At 43.4% G+C, this 21,728-nt stretch overlaps 1 protein-coding gene across 1 annotated transcript; it reads left to right on the plus strand.

The window, feature by feature from the left end:
- The first annotated feature begins 2,968 nt into the window (after positions 1-2,968).
- LOC311239577 (von Willebrand factor C domain-containing protein 2-like) lies at positions 2,969-11,107 on the plus strand. The gene is made up of 3 exons (XM_084327935.1): positions 2,969-3,530; positions 6,235-6,364; positions 6,966-11,107. The coding sequence occupies exons 1-3, from the start codon at positions 3,177-3,179 to the stop codon at positions 7,154-7,156; spliced, it is 675 nt and encodes a 224-aa protein (XP_084184061.1). The 5' UTR covers positions 2,969-3,176; the 3' UTR covers positions 7,157-11,107.
- The last annotated feature ends 10,621 nt before the right edge of the window (positions 11,108-21,728 follow it).

Here is a 21,728-nt window from a genome sequence, read left to right on the forward strand (position 1 = left end):
AAACTTGTCAGACTACTGCTTGACCTTACTCCTAGAACCCACCTCACCCCTGCCCACTTTGACAAACTAGGATGGCTTAGAGTAGACGACAGAGTACAGCAACTTGCAATGGGCCTGGTCTACAAGATACACTACTACACGACCAAGGTACCCATGTACATATCCAAATACTTCCCAAAGACGGGCGGTCAGGTGGCGTAGCGGAGATTGCGCTTGTCACCAACGCAGGAGATGCTGGGTTCGAGTCCAGCTCTCGGCGTTGCCACCAGCTTGGCTGGCCGTTCACACTAATACTAATGTAGGCAGTATTAGGGGGTGGGGAAGCTGGCGGGTGGGAATCTGGCGTTGTGGACAGTGACGCCTACAGGTCAGGTCTCGGCGCTTGCTAAGCGGGGCAGGACTTGGTGGAGATAGCATGCCCTCCCACGCGTTACACTTCACCAATGAGAGTCCTCGCTGCCAAGTGAAAAGACGTCACTGGCTGTCGGCGCACGTCTCGGAGGAAGCGTGCGATCGACTCGGGACACCCTTGTACCGACTCGTAGGAGAACATGCGTACAGCAGCCAGGTAGGGGAGGGGGGGGGGGGGGGGGGGGGGTGGGAATTGGCACAACGACTAATTGGGACGGGGAGAAAATCAGAGAAATCAGAAACAGAAAAAATAAATAAATAAAATACTTCCCAAAGGTCAGTGAATACCACGATCACAACACCAGAGGGAGCGCCACAAATCATGTTAAACCCAGATTCGGCTCAAACAAGGGACTAAACACGTTTCGCAATTACCGGTATGCCACATCAATGTGGAACGCCCTACCCAAAGCTGTAAAGGAATGTGAATCACTACCCACTTTCAAAACCACTCTCAAAGAACACCTACGGGAGACTGCAATTCGAAACTGGCTCCTGTAAATGTCCTAACCCAACCCCCTCCAATGTACAGTAAATGACCAAGTATGGTTTCATCAATATTCCAATGTACAGTTTCGGAGTAAACTCTTTCCATTCCTAAGGGTTATGACTAGTATTGTTTCTCACCGCCGAGTGGAGGTCTGTGTACTCATCCACCAGGGTATCTCCCAGCACCGTGCGGATCTCTGGTAGCTCCGAGTCACGAACATGCTCTGCTATCAGGCCCCACACCGACTGGGCTGAAGGACGTCCCCACTGTACCTCCATGAAGATGGGAACTGTGGGAAAGGTACTCTGGTAAAACGGATGGAGAGGGGGGGGGGGGTCATGGGCATAAGTCAAACTGTCAGTTAGAGTTACATTAACTTTTAATTCGATCAATTATTCAGGACAGGAAAGATGTTCTTGTAAATTCAACAGCTATGAGGATCTATGAGGGTCTTGGAATTGTATTAGGCTTAATTGCTTAAACCAAGCCTCATAAGCTTGAATGTTACCACTTTTGGTTAGCATGGTATTAAATTAACGCATTATTACTTATCAACTCAAATCATGTTAAACCCAGATTCGGCTCAAATAAGGGACTAAACACGTTTCGCAATTATGCCACATCAATGTGGAACGCCCTACCCAAAGCTGTAAAGGAATGTGGATCACTACCCACTTTCAAAACCTCTCTCAAGGGACACCTACGGGAGACTGCAATTCAACACTGGCCCCTGTAAATATCCTAACCCAACCCCCTCCAATGTACAGTCATTTACCTAGTATGGTTTTGTCAATAGTCCAATGTACAATATTGTTTGTTTGTACAGTGTCTCCCCCCCCCCCCCCCCCTCAATGTACAGTTTTGCTTGTTTATACAGTGTGCCCCCCCCCCCAACCACCTCCAATGTAGATTACCCAGTATGGTTGTCAATATCCCAGTGTACCCAACCCCCCCCACCCAACCTCCTCCAATGTACAGTTTCTACGTCAAATGTATATACTCCCTTTTCCTGACTCCTTCTGTATCACAAACAGTACTGTATTTGCAAATCTGGTATGTCATAAATGTATAGATGTAGCAGTACTGACTATCTGTATGTCATGTATGTCATATATGTCCTGATGAATTGAAAATGGGGGACCCTGATGTAAACAAGACGAAAGTCTTTCTCTGGTCTGCATCCCCTTAACAATTGTGTGTATTGAGCTGTACTGTATTGTACCCATTCTGCAATCTGTTAATAAAGTTTTCAATCAATCAATCAATCAACTAATACCGAGTGGAATCACCAGCATGTAGGCCATACCGTTAATTCACTAGCTGCCAAGAGAGTAGAGTAGAAAATAGTGAGTGAACACAAACTGGCTGCCCGTTACCAACGTGGTTAGTCAAATTTTGACAAAATGACAGGTAACTATTAAAGTTACCAGACAGAATCAAAACATATAAAACAGAGTAAGTTAAACGATAGTTTGTCTGTCCATAGCCAGCTGGGAATTAACGTTGAAACGATGTTGCCCACGGTTGATACTGAAAGGTTGAATTGTTATTTACACTGTTCAGAGTAATGACACATTTTGTGTTTGTTTTGTGATAGAAAAAGGTAAACGCACCAAGTTGTCGATCGTTGCTTCCTTGTATCCAATGCAAACATTCCGGTCGCCAAGGCGTAAGTATCGCGAGACATGACTGAACTGTCCCCACTGATGATAATGATCTATTTCTAAGGATTGTAACACGATTCGTTTATTTTCTAAATCGAAAATTGTTTAGTCTATTAAAATGATTTAACTCATTTCCAAACCTACACTCTGGGTTTTAGAAGATTCATTCATTTGCGCAGAAGCAATCCCAATAAGCTACATGTCTGTATCGATAATGGTCTATAGCAATAATAATACGGTTTAGTTTATCTTCTATTGAAAACCTATTTAAATTTGAAGACAGCAGGGACACCGTAGGGACGGACTTCGGTTGAGACAGGCAGTCACATGTAAATTGTATTTGTAACACGACCCCCACCGGGGCGTAATAACTTTCCCTCTATGTGCAAGTGTGTGTGCACGGTGCAGGCAGGCGGCTCTGTCTGTGCGAGAATAGTGCACAGCTCCTGGAGGCTACAGCGATGTGCGTTCAAGGAATGCCAAGGATTTTACGATCTGGAACAATGCGACAAACTAAAAACATTATCTCATAAATAAAGCCAATTCCAACGCTGTATTTGCCTGAGGTGGACTGGGGTATTCAATTTTTTTTGTGGTTCAATTTGTCAGTCATGCAAAAGCTTTCACAAGAGCGCATTATCTCGGCGAGAATGCGCTCGGCCGTTTTGGCACTGCTGCTCTGCGCCCAGGCCGGCTTTGCCTTCTCCGTAGCCGGCCATCAGGAGAACACCTGTGAGGCGAACGGCAGCGTGTACTATGTCGGGGAATGGTACTTTCTGGACTCTGATCACTGTACACAGTGTGAGTGCACCATCGAGGGCTCAGCCTGTGCCCGGACAGAATGCACCTCCCTCCCGGCAGCATGTATCCATGTTAGCCACTACCCCACCGACTGCTGCCCGAGGTGCGAGAAGATCGGGTGTGAGTACCGCGGAGAGGTGTACGACCTGGGGAAAAACTTCCAGGTAGGCCGAAGTCGAATGAATACAAAGATATAATATGCTCCAATTGGTTATAAATATAGAACAAAAATAATGCGGATAACACATACAGTAGTGGCTAATAAAAGACAGGGTATAATTTGTATGTGTAAATGGAGCCTAAATGGCCCTGCTGTTAACGAAGTGTCCATCCATATTGCATTATGGCCCTAAACTATTACCAAGACAAAGGCACAGGAGCGGTGATGGTGCACGTACGGAAGGCCAGGGACCCATGTTGGATTCCTGAATTCAAGCCCTAATTCCGTACCATAATAAAATATAATCATCCGGAAGGATGATTATATTTTATTATGGTACGGAATTAGGGCTTGAATTCAGTCGGGACGAAGTAGGCCAAGTCTAATTGGTACGTGCGCTTTACCTATTTAATTGGAGTGACATTGTATAGACGTGTGGTAAAATGGAGACGTTGATCTTCTCCAAACAAGCTTTTTTCACCAATTGAAAAAAGCGCATTGGACCGTGACATTCCAGTGCGTAATTACGCACAGCCTGAATTGCCTGAATACAAGTGGTAAACCAAGGGAAACATTAAACTCAAAACGAGTAACTATTGATCTTTTTGACATGGCAGTGTTATATTCGTATCATATTTTGGCACTGTATGGTATTATCTAAAGCCAACATTTCAGAGTCAAATTGGGACATTTTGGATGTTGGCACCATTTGTACCGTGGACAATATTGGTCAATGGCGACCTCGTGTGGGCTGGTATGGCTTTTCAACTTTTTGGCAAGTGACCCCGACCAATTGCGCGTGTGTGCGCGCGTGTGTGTGTGTGTGTGCTCACAATCCTATTTATATTTTGTGTATGTCTCCTCATGTATGTCTATGCCTGTATTCGTATCACTGGTGACATACTATAGTAATACAAACGTTTGAATGAGATGGAAGTTTATGACTTTATTAATTCTTAATATTAATAATTATAAAAATATTTTGTATGTGTTTATTTATTTATTTTGAGGGTAACCCTTGTGAAAAAGTATTATGGTATTTCCATAGTTTTTTGGTTGCTTCGATGATGGTAGGCTAGTGACCAAAGATTATGGAAATACCATGATATTACTATCATTACCATGATTTAAATTAGACTATACATCATGGTTTAAATTAGACTATACCATGATTTTATTATCTCTATCGTGGTGTAAATGAGACTATACCATGATATTATCATCTCTTTTTTTTTTTTTTTTATCCACTTTTTCTCCCATTTTCTATATTTTTCTCCCATCCCAATTTCGTATCATCCAATTCAACCCTCCCCTGTCACGGACGCTGTTTCTTGCCTCCCACAAGCCGGCTGCAATGTGGACTAAGTCATACATAGCACAAGTCCCCTCCGGTACTTGAGGTAACAGCAGTCGCATCTTTTCACCTGCGCAGCTCGATCTCTCAGTGGCGAGGAGTAACGCGTGGGAGGCTCACGCTGCCCCCGACACTTCCTGATTATACTGCGCAGGCGCACCAACCGACCTGTAGGAGTCGCTGTCCACAACGCCCGATCCCCACCCATCAGTTTCCCACCCCCTAATACGGCCAATGTGTATTAGTACGGACGACCAGCTAAACTGAAAGCAAATGTGGAGCGCTGGGCTCGAACTGACGAGCCCAGCGTCTCCAGCATTTCGTGGCGAGTGCCTTGCCCACTACGCCACGTAGCCGCCAATCTGATATTATCATCTCTATGGTTTAAATTAGACTATACCATGATATTACATCATGGTTTAAATTAGACTATACCATGATTTTATTATCTCTATCATGGTGTAAATGAGACTATACCATGATATTATCATCTCTATTGTGGTTTAAATTAGACTATACCATGATATTATCATCTCTATTGTGGTTTAAATTAGACTATACCATGATATTACTATTATTGCCATGGTTTAAATTATACTATACCATGATTGTATTATCTCTATCGTGGTGTAAATGAGACTATACCATGATATTATCATCTCTATTGTGGTTTAAATTAGACTATACCATGATATTATCATCTTTATCGTGGTTTAAATTTGACTATACCATGATATTACTATTATTGCCATGGTTTAAATTAGACTATACCATGATATTACCATCTCTATCATGGTTTAAATGAGACTACTGTACCATGATATTACCATCTCTATCATGGTTTAAATTAAACTATACCATCGTATTATTTAAGTACAAGTACAAAAATGGTACCATGGTGATACTTGACGTTTACCATGGTGGTAAATTAACAATGGCTGGTACCATGATCAAACTGAAATGGCTATCATTATTACCATGACACATTTTCACAAGGGAAGTGTTTTGGACATGTTTGTATTGAAACTGTGGAGGAAATATAGAGCTCTTCTCTTCATCCTACCTCAGCCCTTCAGAGAATACGCCTTTAACCCCTCCCATCTCCTCCATTTGACCCATCCTATGGGACTCCCCCCCCCCCCCCCCCCTCCTGACTATAAAGGAATCCTTTCCTCGTCATTTGTGATTCTATTTCCGGGTCTTGTAGCTGATAACCTCCACACAGCCATATCTCTAACTATTCTGTAAGTAATTGATCAATCTGGCTAATAAATCGTATTAACCGGATCCATTTGACTGAGTAAGTTATTCCTAATGTTTATATCTACTACAATACTCTTCACACTCTCCCCAGCCCTCAGAGTGTGAACAGTGCACGTGTGACAGTGACGGCATCGCCCGCTGTCTGGTGGCAGACTGCGCCCCTCCGCCCTGTGTCAACCCTATCTACCCCCCTGGGAAATGCTGCCCTGTATGCAGAGAGGGTAGGTTCACACAGACCTGTGTTCATCACATGAAATGAAGAAACTCTTACTACACACTGGTGAAACAGTGTATTTACTCTCCATGGAATCACTGTCATGCTGTTTTCAATGTAAGACCATGTACAGTCTTTTATTAATTTACTCACATTTAATTGATCTGACCATTCCCTCCATTGATGTGTGCCTGCCTGCATCAGGGTCGGGTTCTGTGAATTCAGAAAGTGGACTCTCTTTCAAATTCAAACATTGAGAAACATTTGTCACAAAAGGCGTGTTGCTACTATCCAACCTATTGACAAGCAAACGAGAAAAGATGTTCCATCATCATCATCATCATCAAGTTAGCAGAAACTTCTGTTTACAGTTTGAATACCGGTAGACTGAATTGAATCCCCAAATCCTGGCTTGCAGGTATACACCTTTTCAGTGGAATTCCATTGCTAAGGAAAACAGCATGGGCCCGTATTTCCTGTCAGCTATTGATATTAGCAAACAATGCAACAGGAAATCAACTTGGATCCGTTTAGAACGTTTATGCTGTCAAGTCTGAAACGGTCTAGACATGCTTGCTGATTGCTGTGCTTGACATGTCTCCTCTCAGGTCCAAACTGCTACGTGGACGGGTCTCGCAGTCGGGTGATCCCAGGAGGTGAGCCAGTCTGGGTCGACTCCTGCACCAAATGTCGTTGCCATGACGGCCAGGATGCCGGCTACTGGGAGGGCAACCGCCTCGCCTCCTGCGCCCGCATCAAAAACTGTACCCCCGATGAGCCCGTCGTACAAAAGAACTGAACAACTTAACGCCCCCCCCCCCCCCCCCCCAAGAGGAACATGTCTTGCAAAAGGACTGGTCAACTAGCCCCCCCCCCAACACACCCAACCCCAAATAACCAGTGGTCACCCAACTGACCCACAACAAAACAACTGACCATGAACACATACTCTAAACTTGAAAAGGCGCATTAAGAAGAAGGAAGGAAGAAGTCAAGTTGTACCCATCAGTCCCTGAATAAGGGCATCTCTCCATTACATTTACATTTACATTTACATGAATCATTTAGTCATTTAGTTGATGCTTTCATCCAAATCGATGTACAACAAGACAGCAGGAAGGGTACAACTCTATCAGCTGAGTAACAATGTTCATCAAATTGTTGAGTGCTACAGTGTAGGTTAATATATTAGGACAAGTGCATGACACTTTAGGTGCATGACAGGTTAGTTAGGGTTAGAATAAAAAAAATACTTATTTTTTCAGATAATGATTGAAGAAGTGCGTCTTTAGTCAACGGTGAAAGATTGGACGGGTTTCGGCTGTCTTAACTGTGGTGGGCAGTTCGTTCCACCATTGTGGGACTAGGACAGAGAATACTCAATTTCTCTTTGCTGACCCTCCCGGAGCTCGGATAGGAGTAGGTCTGAGGTGGCCAGAAGATGTAGAGCGGAGGGGTTTTGAGGGTGTATAGTTAGAGACCATTGACCGGAGGTAGGCAGGAGCCGTTCCCTTCGCCGCACGATATGCCAGGTCGAGGGCCTCTCCACACAACTAGACAGGAGAAGTTTCCATAGTAACAGTTTCAAGTTTCAGTTTTAACAAGGGGAGTGGTGGGGAAGTTTTCCAGGACTCATAGAGGATCTATTGCAATTTTATTTCTGTACCTGCCCATCCCCGTCCCCCCCGTCCCCGTCCCCAAATATAAACAAAAAATAAACCTGCCATTCAACAGAACTGATCCAAAGTTTATGGAAAACTGATCAATGTCCATAATGGTCCTCCCCCACAAGGGACTGAACTATATGGTCAAAAGACGCTACATCCAACAGACCAGAGGACCAGGGGAGTCAGACAGCCCCCCATGATAAGGTATACAGGGTTTAGCACAAGTCAACCGTTCACATGGCGACGGGTGTGACTAGTGGTGAGGCTGATCTGGATGTTTTTAACCATTTCACTACCACACTACAGAAGGTTAACCCTTTACTATCACACTACAGACGGTTAACCTTAGTAATAGTAAAGGGTTAACCTGCTGTAGTGTGATAGTAAAGGGTTAACCTTCTGTAGTGTGGCAGTTAAAGGGTTAACCCCTTTGTCGTGTGGCAGTGACAGGGTTAACCTTCTGTATTGTCTCAGTGAAAGGGTTAACCATTTGGTAGTGTGGTAGTGAAAGTGTTAATGACACAACAAGGAGGGATGTCATACTGTATGACATGTACAGTATGTCTGAAACCCGACAAGACCTGATGGGATCAAACAGGTTCATGTTGGGTCAGGCTGAATGTCTGACCTACTGTAAATGCTTGGCTTCAGATTAGGATCCAGAAATAGCTACCTTTTGAAAAAATTTAATTCTGTATCAACTGAATTCCATGTTTTCATGTCAGGCACAGGATCAGCTACAAGCTCTAAAACATGTCCTCACTTCAAATCACACCCTGACAAGGCCAGTAATACTTCTGGGATATTAATGTAGCCTAGTTTCTATGTGAAGAGTATAACCAACTGAGAGGACTGAATGGTGGGGATGGTGTAAATGGACCTGTCGTGGACGGATGCAACACCAATTGCAGGCACAGTCTGTGATGCAAATGTAGATGTAGGACATAGCTTGTAAAAGCAGTGAACGTTTTGTAACTGTTATGAGTTGAATAGATATGTATACGACTATGGTAGAATGTAATGACTGTACTGTAGTTTAGAGACAGATGGCAACACAGATGAAATGTTATTTTTATGCGTATCAATTTACTTTCAACTCGATCAATTCAGATGGTATGAACGTCATGTTATTTGCTAATGATAGAATGTTCATCTACAAACATAGAATCAAATCAAGTTCCAGAATTTAGTGAATTGAAAGTGAATTTTAGCCAGGGTTTTTGTGTAGGCATAGCCTACAGAGCAACACCTGCAACATATTAATCTTACTCTTTGAAGAATGTACTGTATATATATAATTTAATCAGTCTCATTATGTAAATCTATCTGTCTTCCCAATACACACAGCTATCACTGATTGATTATTTTAGCATTCAAATTAATCACATCTGAAAAATTATTATGATGAATTCATTTGAATGAATGAATGTCATAGTTTTTATTTACAATTTCAAATTATTCAGTGAAATCATAAGGGACTATTTTATGAAAACCAAAGGGTGGAGTGTTGGTTGTGTTGTCCATGACCACACACACACACACACACACACGCACACGCACACGCACACACACCTACACACACCTACACACACACACACACAGACAATTAGTTTTCTATTTTATTATTATTATACTTTTATTCTTTTTTATAAACCTTTATGGTTTAAAATGGGGGAAGAATTGCTGAACATTATGCTCTTTTTCAGTAGCCAAATTACTTCCCGCCGACTGAGCAGGTGGGGGTTGAATGCTCGGCTTGAGGGCACTTGAAAAAGAGCCAATTGTTAAGTGCAGGAGAGACTGTTCTTCATTGAATTCCCCCGCCCAGATTGGTCCAGGGCTCGATGTGTCAATATCAACATGATTTGTGTCATATAAAAATGTTTGTGTCATTTGTATGCATGTGTGTGTGTTCAGGGAGAACACGATATGTGTTATTTCTACACGTTACCTTTCATGTGTGAACAGTGATTGGGTCCATTGATATCAAGATGTCAGCAGGATGCAGGTGTCTTCATGTCAAACGGCACTGTGTTTCCTCATCATGGAGAACATGAAGAATTACCATTAATACACAAGAATGACCAGATACAAACAATGTGTACGTCCAGAAGCGCATACCCCTGGCCAATCACAGCTAAGGCATTATTTTCATATAGACGGATTCAACTTGACAACATACATTTCCTGTCAGTGATTGATATAAACAAACAGTACAATAATGAAACTGTCTATATTCTTGCTGTGTGTGCAAGTACATTTTCTGCACAACAACAGGAAAGTGATTGGCACACCTGGTATTCAATTATCATATCTTATTCACACACACATATCACGCTCACACACACATACGCATGCACACACACTATCATTGCAGATGACAAAAGCGTTCAACATTCACGCTGAAAAATGAATATATATCCAATTAATTTATAATAAACATCCATTCGTTAGCTACACACTCTACTTTACTGTTAAAAGTAAAAATTATCTGCACAGGAATGGCTGGGGGCGTGAGGTGGGGCTCATAGAAAATAAGAGGATGGATCTTCTATTGAATTTCTACGTGAGGAACATTTGCCATGTCATAATATGTTTGCGGGTTGGCGATTGATTGCTACCTCCACCACGCGGAGCATTCAGTCAAGTGTGTAGTACGTCTCTCGCGTCTTGTTGTCTCGCGGTGCTCTGTCTCCTCGTTATATACAGACGGTCTCTGCTAGAACGTCATAAAACGTGGCTAACGTGCTTATTTGCACCCGATCTGCACATGGGCCCCTCCTAACCATTTCACTACCACACTACAGAAGGTTAACCCGTTCACTTAACCGTCTGTAGTGTGGCAGTGAAAGGGTTAACATTATCTAGTGTGGTTGTGAAAGGGTTAACCGTCTGTAGTGTGGTAGTGAAAGGGGTAACCTTCTGTAGTGTGGTTGTGAATGGGTTAACATTCTGTAGTGTGGTTGTGAAAGGGTTCACCGTCTGTAGTGTGGCAGTGAAAGGGTTAACCTTCTGTAGTGTGGTTGTGAAAGGGTTAACCGAAAAAAAAGATGATCAACAATGCCAGAGGGAGATGTTATTCACACAATATCAAAGAAAAAACTGATTCCCATGATGCTCAATGTTTTCCAATTTGATCAAAAAAGAAAAGTTGATTCAACCACAATAATAAAACAGTCTGACTTCATGCAGTCATATCAATCTGCTGACCACATAACCATCTGGTTTTCAATGAAACCCATGACCACGATAGGCTAAGTGGTGCCACGATGCCTTATAATATGTATACTGTACTAGAGAAACCCAATGTGTATAGTTGTAGTTGTTGTCACTGGTGCAATGGGATACAACTGTCCACCCCTCTCAGTCAATAGTGCTATGATGAAGCGTTCCTCACCAAAAGCATGCTCACGGCCCCAATGTGACTATTAAAATAATAATAATATCTTAAATTTATATAGCGCTTTTCAGGAGACCCAAGGCGCTTAACAGCTAAGGGAGGGGGACAGGGAACAACGTAACAACAAAATAATAATCAAAAGGAAAGAAAAAAAGAAAAAAGGGGAAATCAGGCAGAGTCATTTACAAATTTGGTGAAGAGGTGGGTTTTGAGTTGGGATTTGAAGGAGTGCAGGGATGTAGCACTACAGATGTTTGGAGGGAGTGAGTTCCAGAGGGTGGGTGCGGCCACAGAGAAGGCTCTGGGACCAACAGTCCGCATGTTGGTGGTGGGGATGGAGAGGAGACCGGAGTCAGAGGACCGCAGCCTCCGGGGCGGGATGGAGGAGGTCCGCTAGGTACCGGGGGGCAAGGAAGTGAAGGGCTTTGTAGGTGATAAGGAGGATCTTGAAATTGATGCAGGACTTGACTGGAAGCCAGTGGAGGTGGATGCGGGTGGGGGTGATGTGGTGCCAGGACTTGGTGCGGGTGAGAACCCTGGCAGCAGAATTGTGCACATATTGTAGCCTGTTCAGGGCATTACTGGGTAACCCTATGGGGACAGAGTTTGCGTAGTCAAGACGGGAGGTGATGAAAGCGTGAATGAGAGTCTCTGCTACGGAGTCGGGGAGAGATACATTATGTTTAAGCATAAAGCATACATTATATTTCTGTCAATTTATCCCCAACATTTATTATTATTATTTGTTCTCACTTTTTCTGTATTTTGCTCCCATCCCAATTTAGTCGTTATGCCAATTCCCTTCCTGGTCGTTGTGCGCATTGCCCCACTGTCGGCCTAGGGAGGGTGTAGAACTACCACATGCCTCCTCCGATACATGTGGAGTCAGCCAGCCGCTTCTTTTCACCTGACAGTGAGGACTCTCACTGGGGGAATGTAACGCGTGCGGAGGTTCATGCTATTTCCCCCCGATCCCCTCCAGGAGGAACCGCAGTTTACAACGACCAGGACACATACCCCGCCGGCTTCCCACCCGCTAACACTGCCAATTGTGTTAGTAGGGACGACTGACCAAGCCGGAGGTACCGCTGACAGCTGGATTAGATCCCAGAGTCTCTGCAGTGGTAGGCGAGTGCATTCTCCACTGCGCTACCCAGGCGCCCTATCTCCAACATTTTTGCATTAAAATAGACCTCATCAAGCAAAGGACAGATGGAGTAACGCTAATGTAACACACATATCACCCCCCCCCCCCCCCCCCCCCCCACACACACACACCAAGCCCACTGAAAAGCAGCTTCTTCCAGTCAGAACACTGCCCCCACTGCCAATAATATTATACTTGTTCCTGTTCGCGGACGACTCAGCCCTGCTGGTCTCTGACAAGAACAAGTTACAGGTTGAAAAAACCCTCAGCTCTGAACTAGGCAACATCTGCACCTGGCTCACTGATAACAAACTATCATTACACCTGGGTAAAACAGAGTCCATTCTCTTCGGTTCAAATAACAAACTCAGCAAGACCGACGGCTTCTCAGTTACAGTGGGTGACAATATTGTCAGAAGGAAAGATGAAATTACATACCTAGGTTCCATCCTAGAGGCAAATCTTTCCTGTGACAAAATGGCATCCAATGTAATAAAAAAAGTTAACCAACGAACTAGATTCTTGTACCGGATCTCCTCTCTGGTAAACAAGAATACCCTGAAGACTCTGGCAGGAGCACTCATTCAAGGGTACTACGACTATGCTTGCACCTCATGGTACGCTAAAAACAAAATTACAAACATCACAAAACAAACTGGTCAGACTACTGCTTGACCTTACTCCTAGAAACTACCCTACCCACAGCTGTAAAGGAATGTGAATCACTACCCACTTTCAAAACCACTCTCAAAGAGCACCTACGGGAGACTGCTATTCGAAACTGGCCCCTGTAAATGTCCTAACGCAACCCCCTCCAATGCACAATAAATGTCCTATTAAACCCAATAATACACAAGACCCTCTTCTTGGGACCAAGTAAGGTTTCGTCGATAATCCAATGTACAGTTACCCCCCCCCCCCCCCCCACCCCACCTTAGTCCACTTAGTCCATATGCTGGAGATATTGGTCCTCATTCTCGAACGGACATACGTAAAGGTTACCACCAAGGAATTCCTTCGTAACTTGATTTATGTACTTATTCGGCATTCTCGAATGGCTTCGTATAGTAAATTCGTTTTATTCGATTTATGTAGGATTTACGAACTCTAAAAGGCAGTCGTAAGTCGGACAGACCGGTGTGCCCGTGTTTTCAACAGCTTTCTCTGGGACAAGTCATTGGGGATTGCCGATATTACAGACATCCGTGGAATTAAATAATTATAATGATAATAAATACGACACTATTTGTATCATTTTAACAATTACGTTTTGCATTTACAGTATAGTCCTGCACTCAATGATGCATCGTGAGCATTACACACACACACTGCAAACTAAATAAATAGGAACTAAACCAATCTCCACACACACACACACGTATACTGTATACTGTATGTGTGAAATTAATCGTTCCAGCAAAGTAGGCTTCTATTATTCTAGTGATTAGCAGTCGTTCAGTATTGACATTACTAAATGAGATGTCTGGGTTTCATCGCCTGTGCATTGTATGTTACTATTGCACTTCACTGTTACATTTGCACTCTGGTTGGATGGTGTATTGTACTTGTGCTGTATAATGACAATACATCTTAATCTAATGTAATCTCATTTTGAGATTAGTCGCGTTTCGCTTCCGCACTACCTGTTGAATGGGTCAGCATGGTGCAGATGCAATGTCAACCCATTGCTGTTTTGCACATGGCCCTCGCTGTTTTGCACACGCCTCCTTCGCCTTATAAGGAGCTGGCAGGGTGTGTCTGTATGCAAATTCAGGTGTACAAGAACACGCTTTGCAGTTTAACCTCTTAATTAAACCCTAGCCACATTATTTTCAGAAAATTTGCCTAAAAATACACACCTAAGTAAATGGAAGATTGCCCCACTTCTTCAACTCCATTTGCATGTTCTTGGTATCTAGGGACATATATGGATCACAGGGAATGTATTCCTAGTGTCAGAAATAATGAACCAAAGGAGAATATCAATTATATTTTTCATCATCTTTGATGGTGAATAACACCATGCTCACATTGACCAGACGTGAACAATTGCCACTGAGCTCATTCAGCACCTTCTTGAGATCACGTGTACAAACAATCTAAGCAAATTAATAAAGGGCAGATGATTTACAGGGTTTTTTGTACATACAGTACTGAATTTTGCCATCCGGACACATGCAATTTGAAATATGAATGTAGAATATAAGGCCTATAAATTACCTTATTATGGCCAAGTCACACATCTATGGATCAAATCTCCCCTTTCCAATGGCAGAGTTTAATCTGGAGTTAGTACCACCAGGCGCCCCTGACAGGGCAGCAAAAACAGTGAATAAAATCTACTGTTCTACAGTTTTACAATCTACAGTTACTTTTCTATAATGTAAATAGCTCTGCCATTTTTCATCAGATTGCAACGTGTTTTTTTGCTAGATGTTCACAAAAAGGTAAATAAACGAACAACATTCTATTTTATAGCAAACATTCAGGTTTGTTAGGGGGCGTGGCTAGGCGAGCAATGGAGTAGTACGCTTTTTTGTTCTCGCTCCCGTCGAGTCTCTACTTTTTGTTATTTTATCTTAATTTAATAAGCTTATGGATTTACATAATTTAGTGAATCTTACTCGGGGTACATTTGTTCAAACCGTTGCTAATTTTTTACACGGACAGATGGCATCAAACCTTCGCAAATACGGATACGTCCCGACTACAAGTAGGCCTGAGAAAGCCTCGGGTTCCGCCTCTGGGCCACCACCGACCACACCGTCAAAGATGGCCGGCGTGGATATCACAGCCTTGAAGACGGAGATTCTCCTCGCGCTGAAATCCGAAATCGCAGAGATAATACAATCGGAATTGAAAGGTGCACTTTCCAAAGAGTTCGACCTTATCAGAAATGATTTGAAAGCGATAAAGGAGGAAATGCGAAGCTGTGTAGCGACACTGCGTGTGGACATGAACAAAATGGAGGTTGCGGTTAAGGACGTGGAGGGTGGTCTCTCGAGGTGGTCGGACGAGGTGGCAATGCTACAAGTCACAGTCGAAGACCTAAAGACGGAGATGACTGGTCTCAGGGGAAAATGTGACGACATGGAAGGAAGGATGAGGAGGTGTAATGTGAGGATACTTGGAGTAGCTGAGACGGACGGCTCAAGCTCCACTGCATCGGTCTCAAAGCTACTGAGAGACGTGCTGCAAATGGACGATGTGCTGGTGGACTGTTCACATAGAGCACTGGGGCCGAAGAGGCCAGACGGGAAGCCTCGTGCTATCGTGGCTAAACTCCACTATTACCAGGATTGTGTCGAGGTGTTGAGACGGGCGCGCGCTGAGGCTCCATTACAGGTTAACAGAATGTCTATTGCAATCTTCCCCAACTATGCCATGGGCGTCGCGAAGGCCAGGGCTGCGTTTACGGAGGTGAGGAAGATATTACGCGGCTGTGAAGGCATCCGATACGGCATTCTTTTTCCAGCCCGACTTCGCATCACGCACGGGGGAAGAGAGAAAGAGTTCACCGATGCAGGGGAGGCAATGAGCTATGTCAGAAAGAACATTGTGCACGCAGCGGCGGGTGAGACCACATAGAAAGAGAAATGTGTCGGTGTGTCCGTGCTGCTTATGATATGCAGGCGATGTGAACAATGTATCATATTAACTACAACAGGACAATATATGCATAGAGGCTACTGTAATGTCTACTGTGTGATCATTTATGTGTAGCATCGTCTGCCTAGCATTGAGAGGACACCACTGGACACTATTTACCAAGCTAAGTGACTCACCAACCTCCAGCAAATTCGTTGCCCTATACTTATGATGTACAGACGATGTGAACAGTGTATAATTTTGGCCCCAATAGGACAATGTGTGTATAGACATATAAATATGTACACACATGCTCACACCTAAGATGGCGCACACGCCCGCAAACCTAATGGATGCACTATCTAGAGATTCTAGGCATACTACACACACGTGGGCGCGCACTACGCGCATGCACAGACACACATTAAGACACGCATACACATTTACACATTATACAGACACGGGGCACGGACCCACACACTCACGCCTACACACCCATACGTTTACACCTTGGCTGTGTCCGATACATCCATACACACACACACACATAGGATCACGTGCACGCAAATGCATGAACACTGAAGGGCATATGCCCACGTACACACCCATCTGTAGACGCATGGACACACGCACACTCCCACACCTCTTCCAATTTATTTTATTCTTCTATATCACCCAATCATGCACCCTTTTTTGTGTTTAACGGGGCATGTGATGTACAGTGAATCACTGATGAAAAAAGGTCTGAGAGGAGGGAAAGGAGTAAAAATTTGGCGAAGAGAACATCACCAATATAAGATACGCGGATGACACTGCTATCGTCTGTAACTGTCAAGAAGATCTACAGGACATGATGAATAAGCTGAATGTCGAATGCAAAAACTATGGAATGTCGCTAAACACAAAGAAAGCTAAAGTAATGATCATTGAAAAAACACCAGGAACTGTTTGTAAAATACAGGTGGATGGAGAAAAACTTGAACAAGTGAAGGAGTACATGTACCTTGGAAGCTGGATCAGTGAAGGTGGAAGAGCTAACATGGACATTAAGAGAAGAACCGGAATTGCAAAGGGCGCATTCTGGAACCATAAAGAATTATTGAGAAGAAACATAAGTTGGAAAACGAAGACCTCCCTCATTCATCAACGTGTCTTACGCACAGATATGTGCTTAACCTGTGCGTACGACCATTTCTAAGCAAAGAGTGGGATTCATCAATTTCAACTTGAACTTGACTTCGTGCTTATGTGTACGCACAGCTCGGAGCACACTTAGCTGACGCCCAGTGGTAGAATATATTATTACAACAAGGAAATGAGCTTCTGTGCATTAGTTTCAACACTGGCATGTTCTGTATGAACCGTAATTCATTATAGTTCATTGTAAAATAGCAACAGTAGTGTAATTATGGTCAAAACCCTATAAATAGCATTTGGAATAATAGATCTTTCTCTCAGAATGAATGCAGCATGGTTTATATAGCGTTATCGGAATATACGGGGTGTACTGACTGACTGCGCTCCGCGTAGCTCAACTCGTTATTATTTTGCGCACAGACCGCAGAAACACGGGAACGTTTTGATTATATTTAAAAGGCTTTACGTTAAACGAAACAAGTGGAATTTCGAAGCTGTAAGCAGAATACAAGTCATATGAACACCCACGATATAGTGTTCTTCCCCCTTTTTACTGTATAAGAAAGAATAAAAAACGCATTGCAATGACACCAGATAGTGGACAGACTATGTAAATATGATGATGGGATTCAAGTTCGCGTTTTTGTTGATCATAGGCATGCTGTCAGAGTATGATATCTTAATCAAACATTCTAGAACATTTGTCTCACAGATTATGTCATAATAGAACATAGGCTATGGCATGGTCCATCGTGATATTGTGTAGACTGTTATTACTGTACCAGTACCACCCATTGTGACAACAGCCTTGTGAGTCCCGCACACAAACATGATGGAATTAAAGTTCATGTATTGAAAGGCAGGCTACATCATACATGCAGTGAGATTCATTGTTCTTGTATATGCTCTCGTATTATTGTTTATATAGGCTACCCAATACTGACATCAAAATAGATTGTAGTATGCCTCTAGAAATCATATGCAGCAGGTAGAAGATTGACGGAAGATCCATCGCGATTTGGAATAAAATTGAGGAGAACTTTAATCCCTGGGTATTAATCAAACAACACGGGAAAAAGGCAGTCATATTCCAGCACGGTCTTTATTAGTGTTTGCGCTGCCCAGGCAGCAATGGTTAATAGATATCATATCCGACATCACCATAAGTGTACACGTCTGTCAGCCTGTCTCATAACACACTTCCCTCGGCTTAGTCCATTTTTCCACATTTCATGGGGGTATTCCATTACCGTATGGTTACCGTATGGTTAATCGGGGCGGTTCTGGTATGCAAATACTTAAAACAGTGCACAAGCTCAAACGTAGGATCAAAGTCATATTCATCATGACAGGTGTGCGTAGAACCTGCGTACGCACGTGTGGTGAATCCCGTTTTTTCTGTGCGTGCACTGATTCTACATTCTGTGCTTACGTGTGGAAATAGAACATTTTCTACGCCACGTTGATGAATGAGGGCCCTGGATTTTGGAAACGTATGTTATGTCAGTCTTTTCATACGGAGCAGAAGCATGGACGCTGAATGAAGAGGCAAAGAGGATGATAGACTCTTTTGAAATGTGGACACTGAGGAAGATGCTGAAGATAACATGGAAGGATAAGATCAAGAATGAGGAGGTACTGAGAAGAGCGGATATGCAAGGAGGACAGCTGCTGGAGAGGTTGAAAAAGAGAAAGATGGAGTTGTGCGGGCATGTTCTGAGAGGATCCAGCGGGGAGATGTTCAAGAAGGTGGTGATGGGGAAGGTGGATGGAAAGAGAGGAAGTGGAAGACCAAGAAGAGGCTGGGTAGACGACGTCTGTGATTGGAGTGGAATGAGAGGCAGAGTCACGGAGTTGGAGAGAAGAAGTGGGGACAGAATGGGTTGGAGAGTGATAGGCAACCTTCGGAACGAAGAAGCCACCTAATGATGATGATGTTGGTTGCCCTTGCTCGGGAGTAAGATGTTTTGCCTTATTTCAGGGCCTGCTTGATGTGAGGTTGTTAATGTATTATTGTTATGCTTACCGTTCACCGCTGCCACCTATATTACCCTACCTGGTTGGGTGTATCCCATTGGACAGCTGAAGACCTTATATAATACCAAGATCTGAGTAAGTTTTTTTTTTTTTTTTTAACTCTTATTTTTCTTTTCTTTCTCTTTATTATTTTCTTTTACCTAAGGGGCTCGACGGGGGCCAGAGCGGCTGGCTCCATAGGTAGAACACCTCCAACATAAGCACATTATGTGTGGATTCGTTTCTGAAGGGTATTTTGGGCACCTTGTTTTTTATAGGTGTCAGGGGGGGGGGGGGGGGGGGGGGTTACCGGACTTGTACATTCAACATGCTTAACTGATCAGACGTCTGTTTTGATTTTCACCTGCAGTTGTGCTGAGCTCTCTATAGGTTCCAGATGCATGGCCTCTCTCATCTACTATGATCGACACGGGTGATACCATGGGGCTGGGAGGGTGCTCTGTCAATTTTGTGAGTTGGAATGTTAAATCACTCAACCACTCAGTAAAGCGTAAGAAGGTACTTACACATTTAAAACAACGCAACAACTCAATGCAGACATAGCGTTTTTACAGGAGACGCATTTAAAAACTGCGGACCATGCTCGACTGGGGGGAGGATGGGTGGGACAGATGTATCACTCCAACTTCCACACAAAGGCCAGAGGAGCAGCCATTTTGATAGATAAAAACACGCCATTTACTATGTCAAGTGTAGAGGCTGACCTTGCAGGGCGCTATATTATAGTGGTGGGGAAACTGCATTAATTTCCGGTCATTTTGGCTAATATCTACGCACCAAACTGGACAACCCTACATTCTTCACCAGCCTTTTTTCCCGCCTACCGGATATGACCTTGCACCATCTCATCCTTGGCGGCGACATGAATTGTGCACTCTCCCCGGTGCTGGATCGTAGCTCGCCCAGGAAGGCCCCCCAGTCTAGCTCGTCCCGTGCAATCCGGCGCTTTCTTAAATCATATGGGGTAGCTGACGTGTGGCGGTTTCGTAATCCTACATCCAGAGGATACTCCTTTTTTTCCCCGGTCCATAATACCTTCTCGCGCATAGACAGCTTTCTCTTGGATAAGAGACTCCTTCCCCTCGTAACCAAATGCGAATACGGAGCGATAGTTATCTCGGACCATGGTCCCTTAGTTATGAAAATGAGTATCCCGAATACACGGCTCGGCCACCGCCAGTGGAGACTCAACCCGTTGCTTCTGTCGGAGGAAGCCTTCACAAGCTTCATCACCTCGGAAATTACATTATTTCTCGACATTAATAAGACTCCGGGAATGTCTTCTTTAACCATTTGGGAATCACTGAAGGCGTACTTAAGGGGACAGGTGATTTTGTATGAATGTGTATGCATGTGAATGAATGTTGGTGGTGGTCGGAGGGGCCGTAGGCGATGATTATTCGCCACGCTTCTGTGAGTCTGCCTCAGGGCAGCTCTGGCTGCAATTGTAGCTTACCACCACCGGTATGACTGTGTATGAACGAATAATGGACTCTGTGAAGCGCTCTGGGTGTCATGAAGAGCGCTATATAAATCCAAGCCAAGCCATTATTTCATATTGCGCCAACCAAAAGAAGATAAACACGGCACGCCTTAACCTGTTAATCTGTAGACCGTTTTCGCCTAAAGGTACATGCCTAAGTAAATGGAAGATTGCTCCACTTCTGCAAGGTCAATTTGCATGTTCTTGGTATCTAGGAACATCTAGGGACCTGGGGGTATGTATTTCCAGTGTCAGAAATATTGTGTCTGTTACTAGTAATTATTCAATTGTAATGAATAAATTAATTATGATTAATTATGATTTATGATTTTGATGATGATGATCAAAAATGTATACGGGTAGGAGAAAATGCTCACTGAGCTCATTCACCACCTTATTGAGATCATGTGTACAAAAAATATAAGCAAATGAACCGTGGAAAGATGATTAAACAGAAGGATTTGTAGATACAGTAATTAATGATAATCGACTTTAATTATAAATTCATATTTGACCTTGAACTTGACCTTGACCTTATTATGGCCAAATCATACATCTATGGCAGTGGTTCTCAAACTGTGGTACGCGTACCACTAGTGGTACTTGGTGGTACTGCTGGTGGTACTTGAAAACATTTACAAAAAAGCTATTTTTTATTTTTTATTTATTTAATTTTTTTTGCTCTCAGGCCACTGAACTTAGAAGCAGGCCAGGCCAGTGTTTCTGGTTGCGGCGGCGCGATAGTTAGATAACCTAAGTGGGGAACAACCAGGAGATCACTGTGACAAAGAGTAATGCAGTCTAAACAGTCATACATCTTTAATTCAACTTCAGCCCTGATCATAACCATTTATTTTTAGATTTTTTGTAATGTCAGATAAAAAATGAAATACTCCCACTTTTCTGAAAAGA

Source organism: Notolepis coatsorum (assembly GCF_963971535.1).
Source record: "Notolepis coatsorum genome assembly, chromosome: 13".
NCBI classification, from domain to species: Eukaryota; Metazoa; Chordata; class Actinopteri; order Aulopiformes; family Paralepididae; genus Notolepis; species Notolepis coatsorum.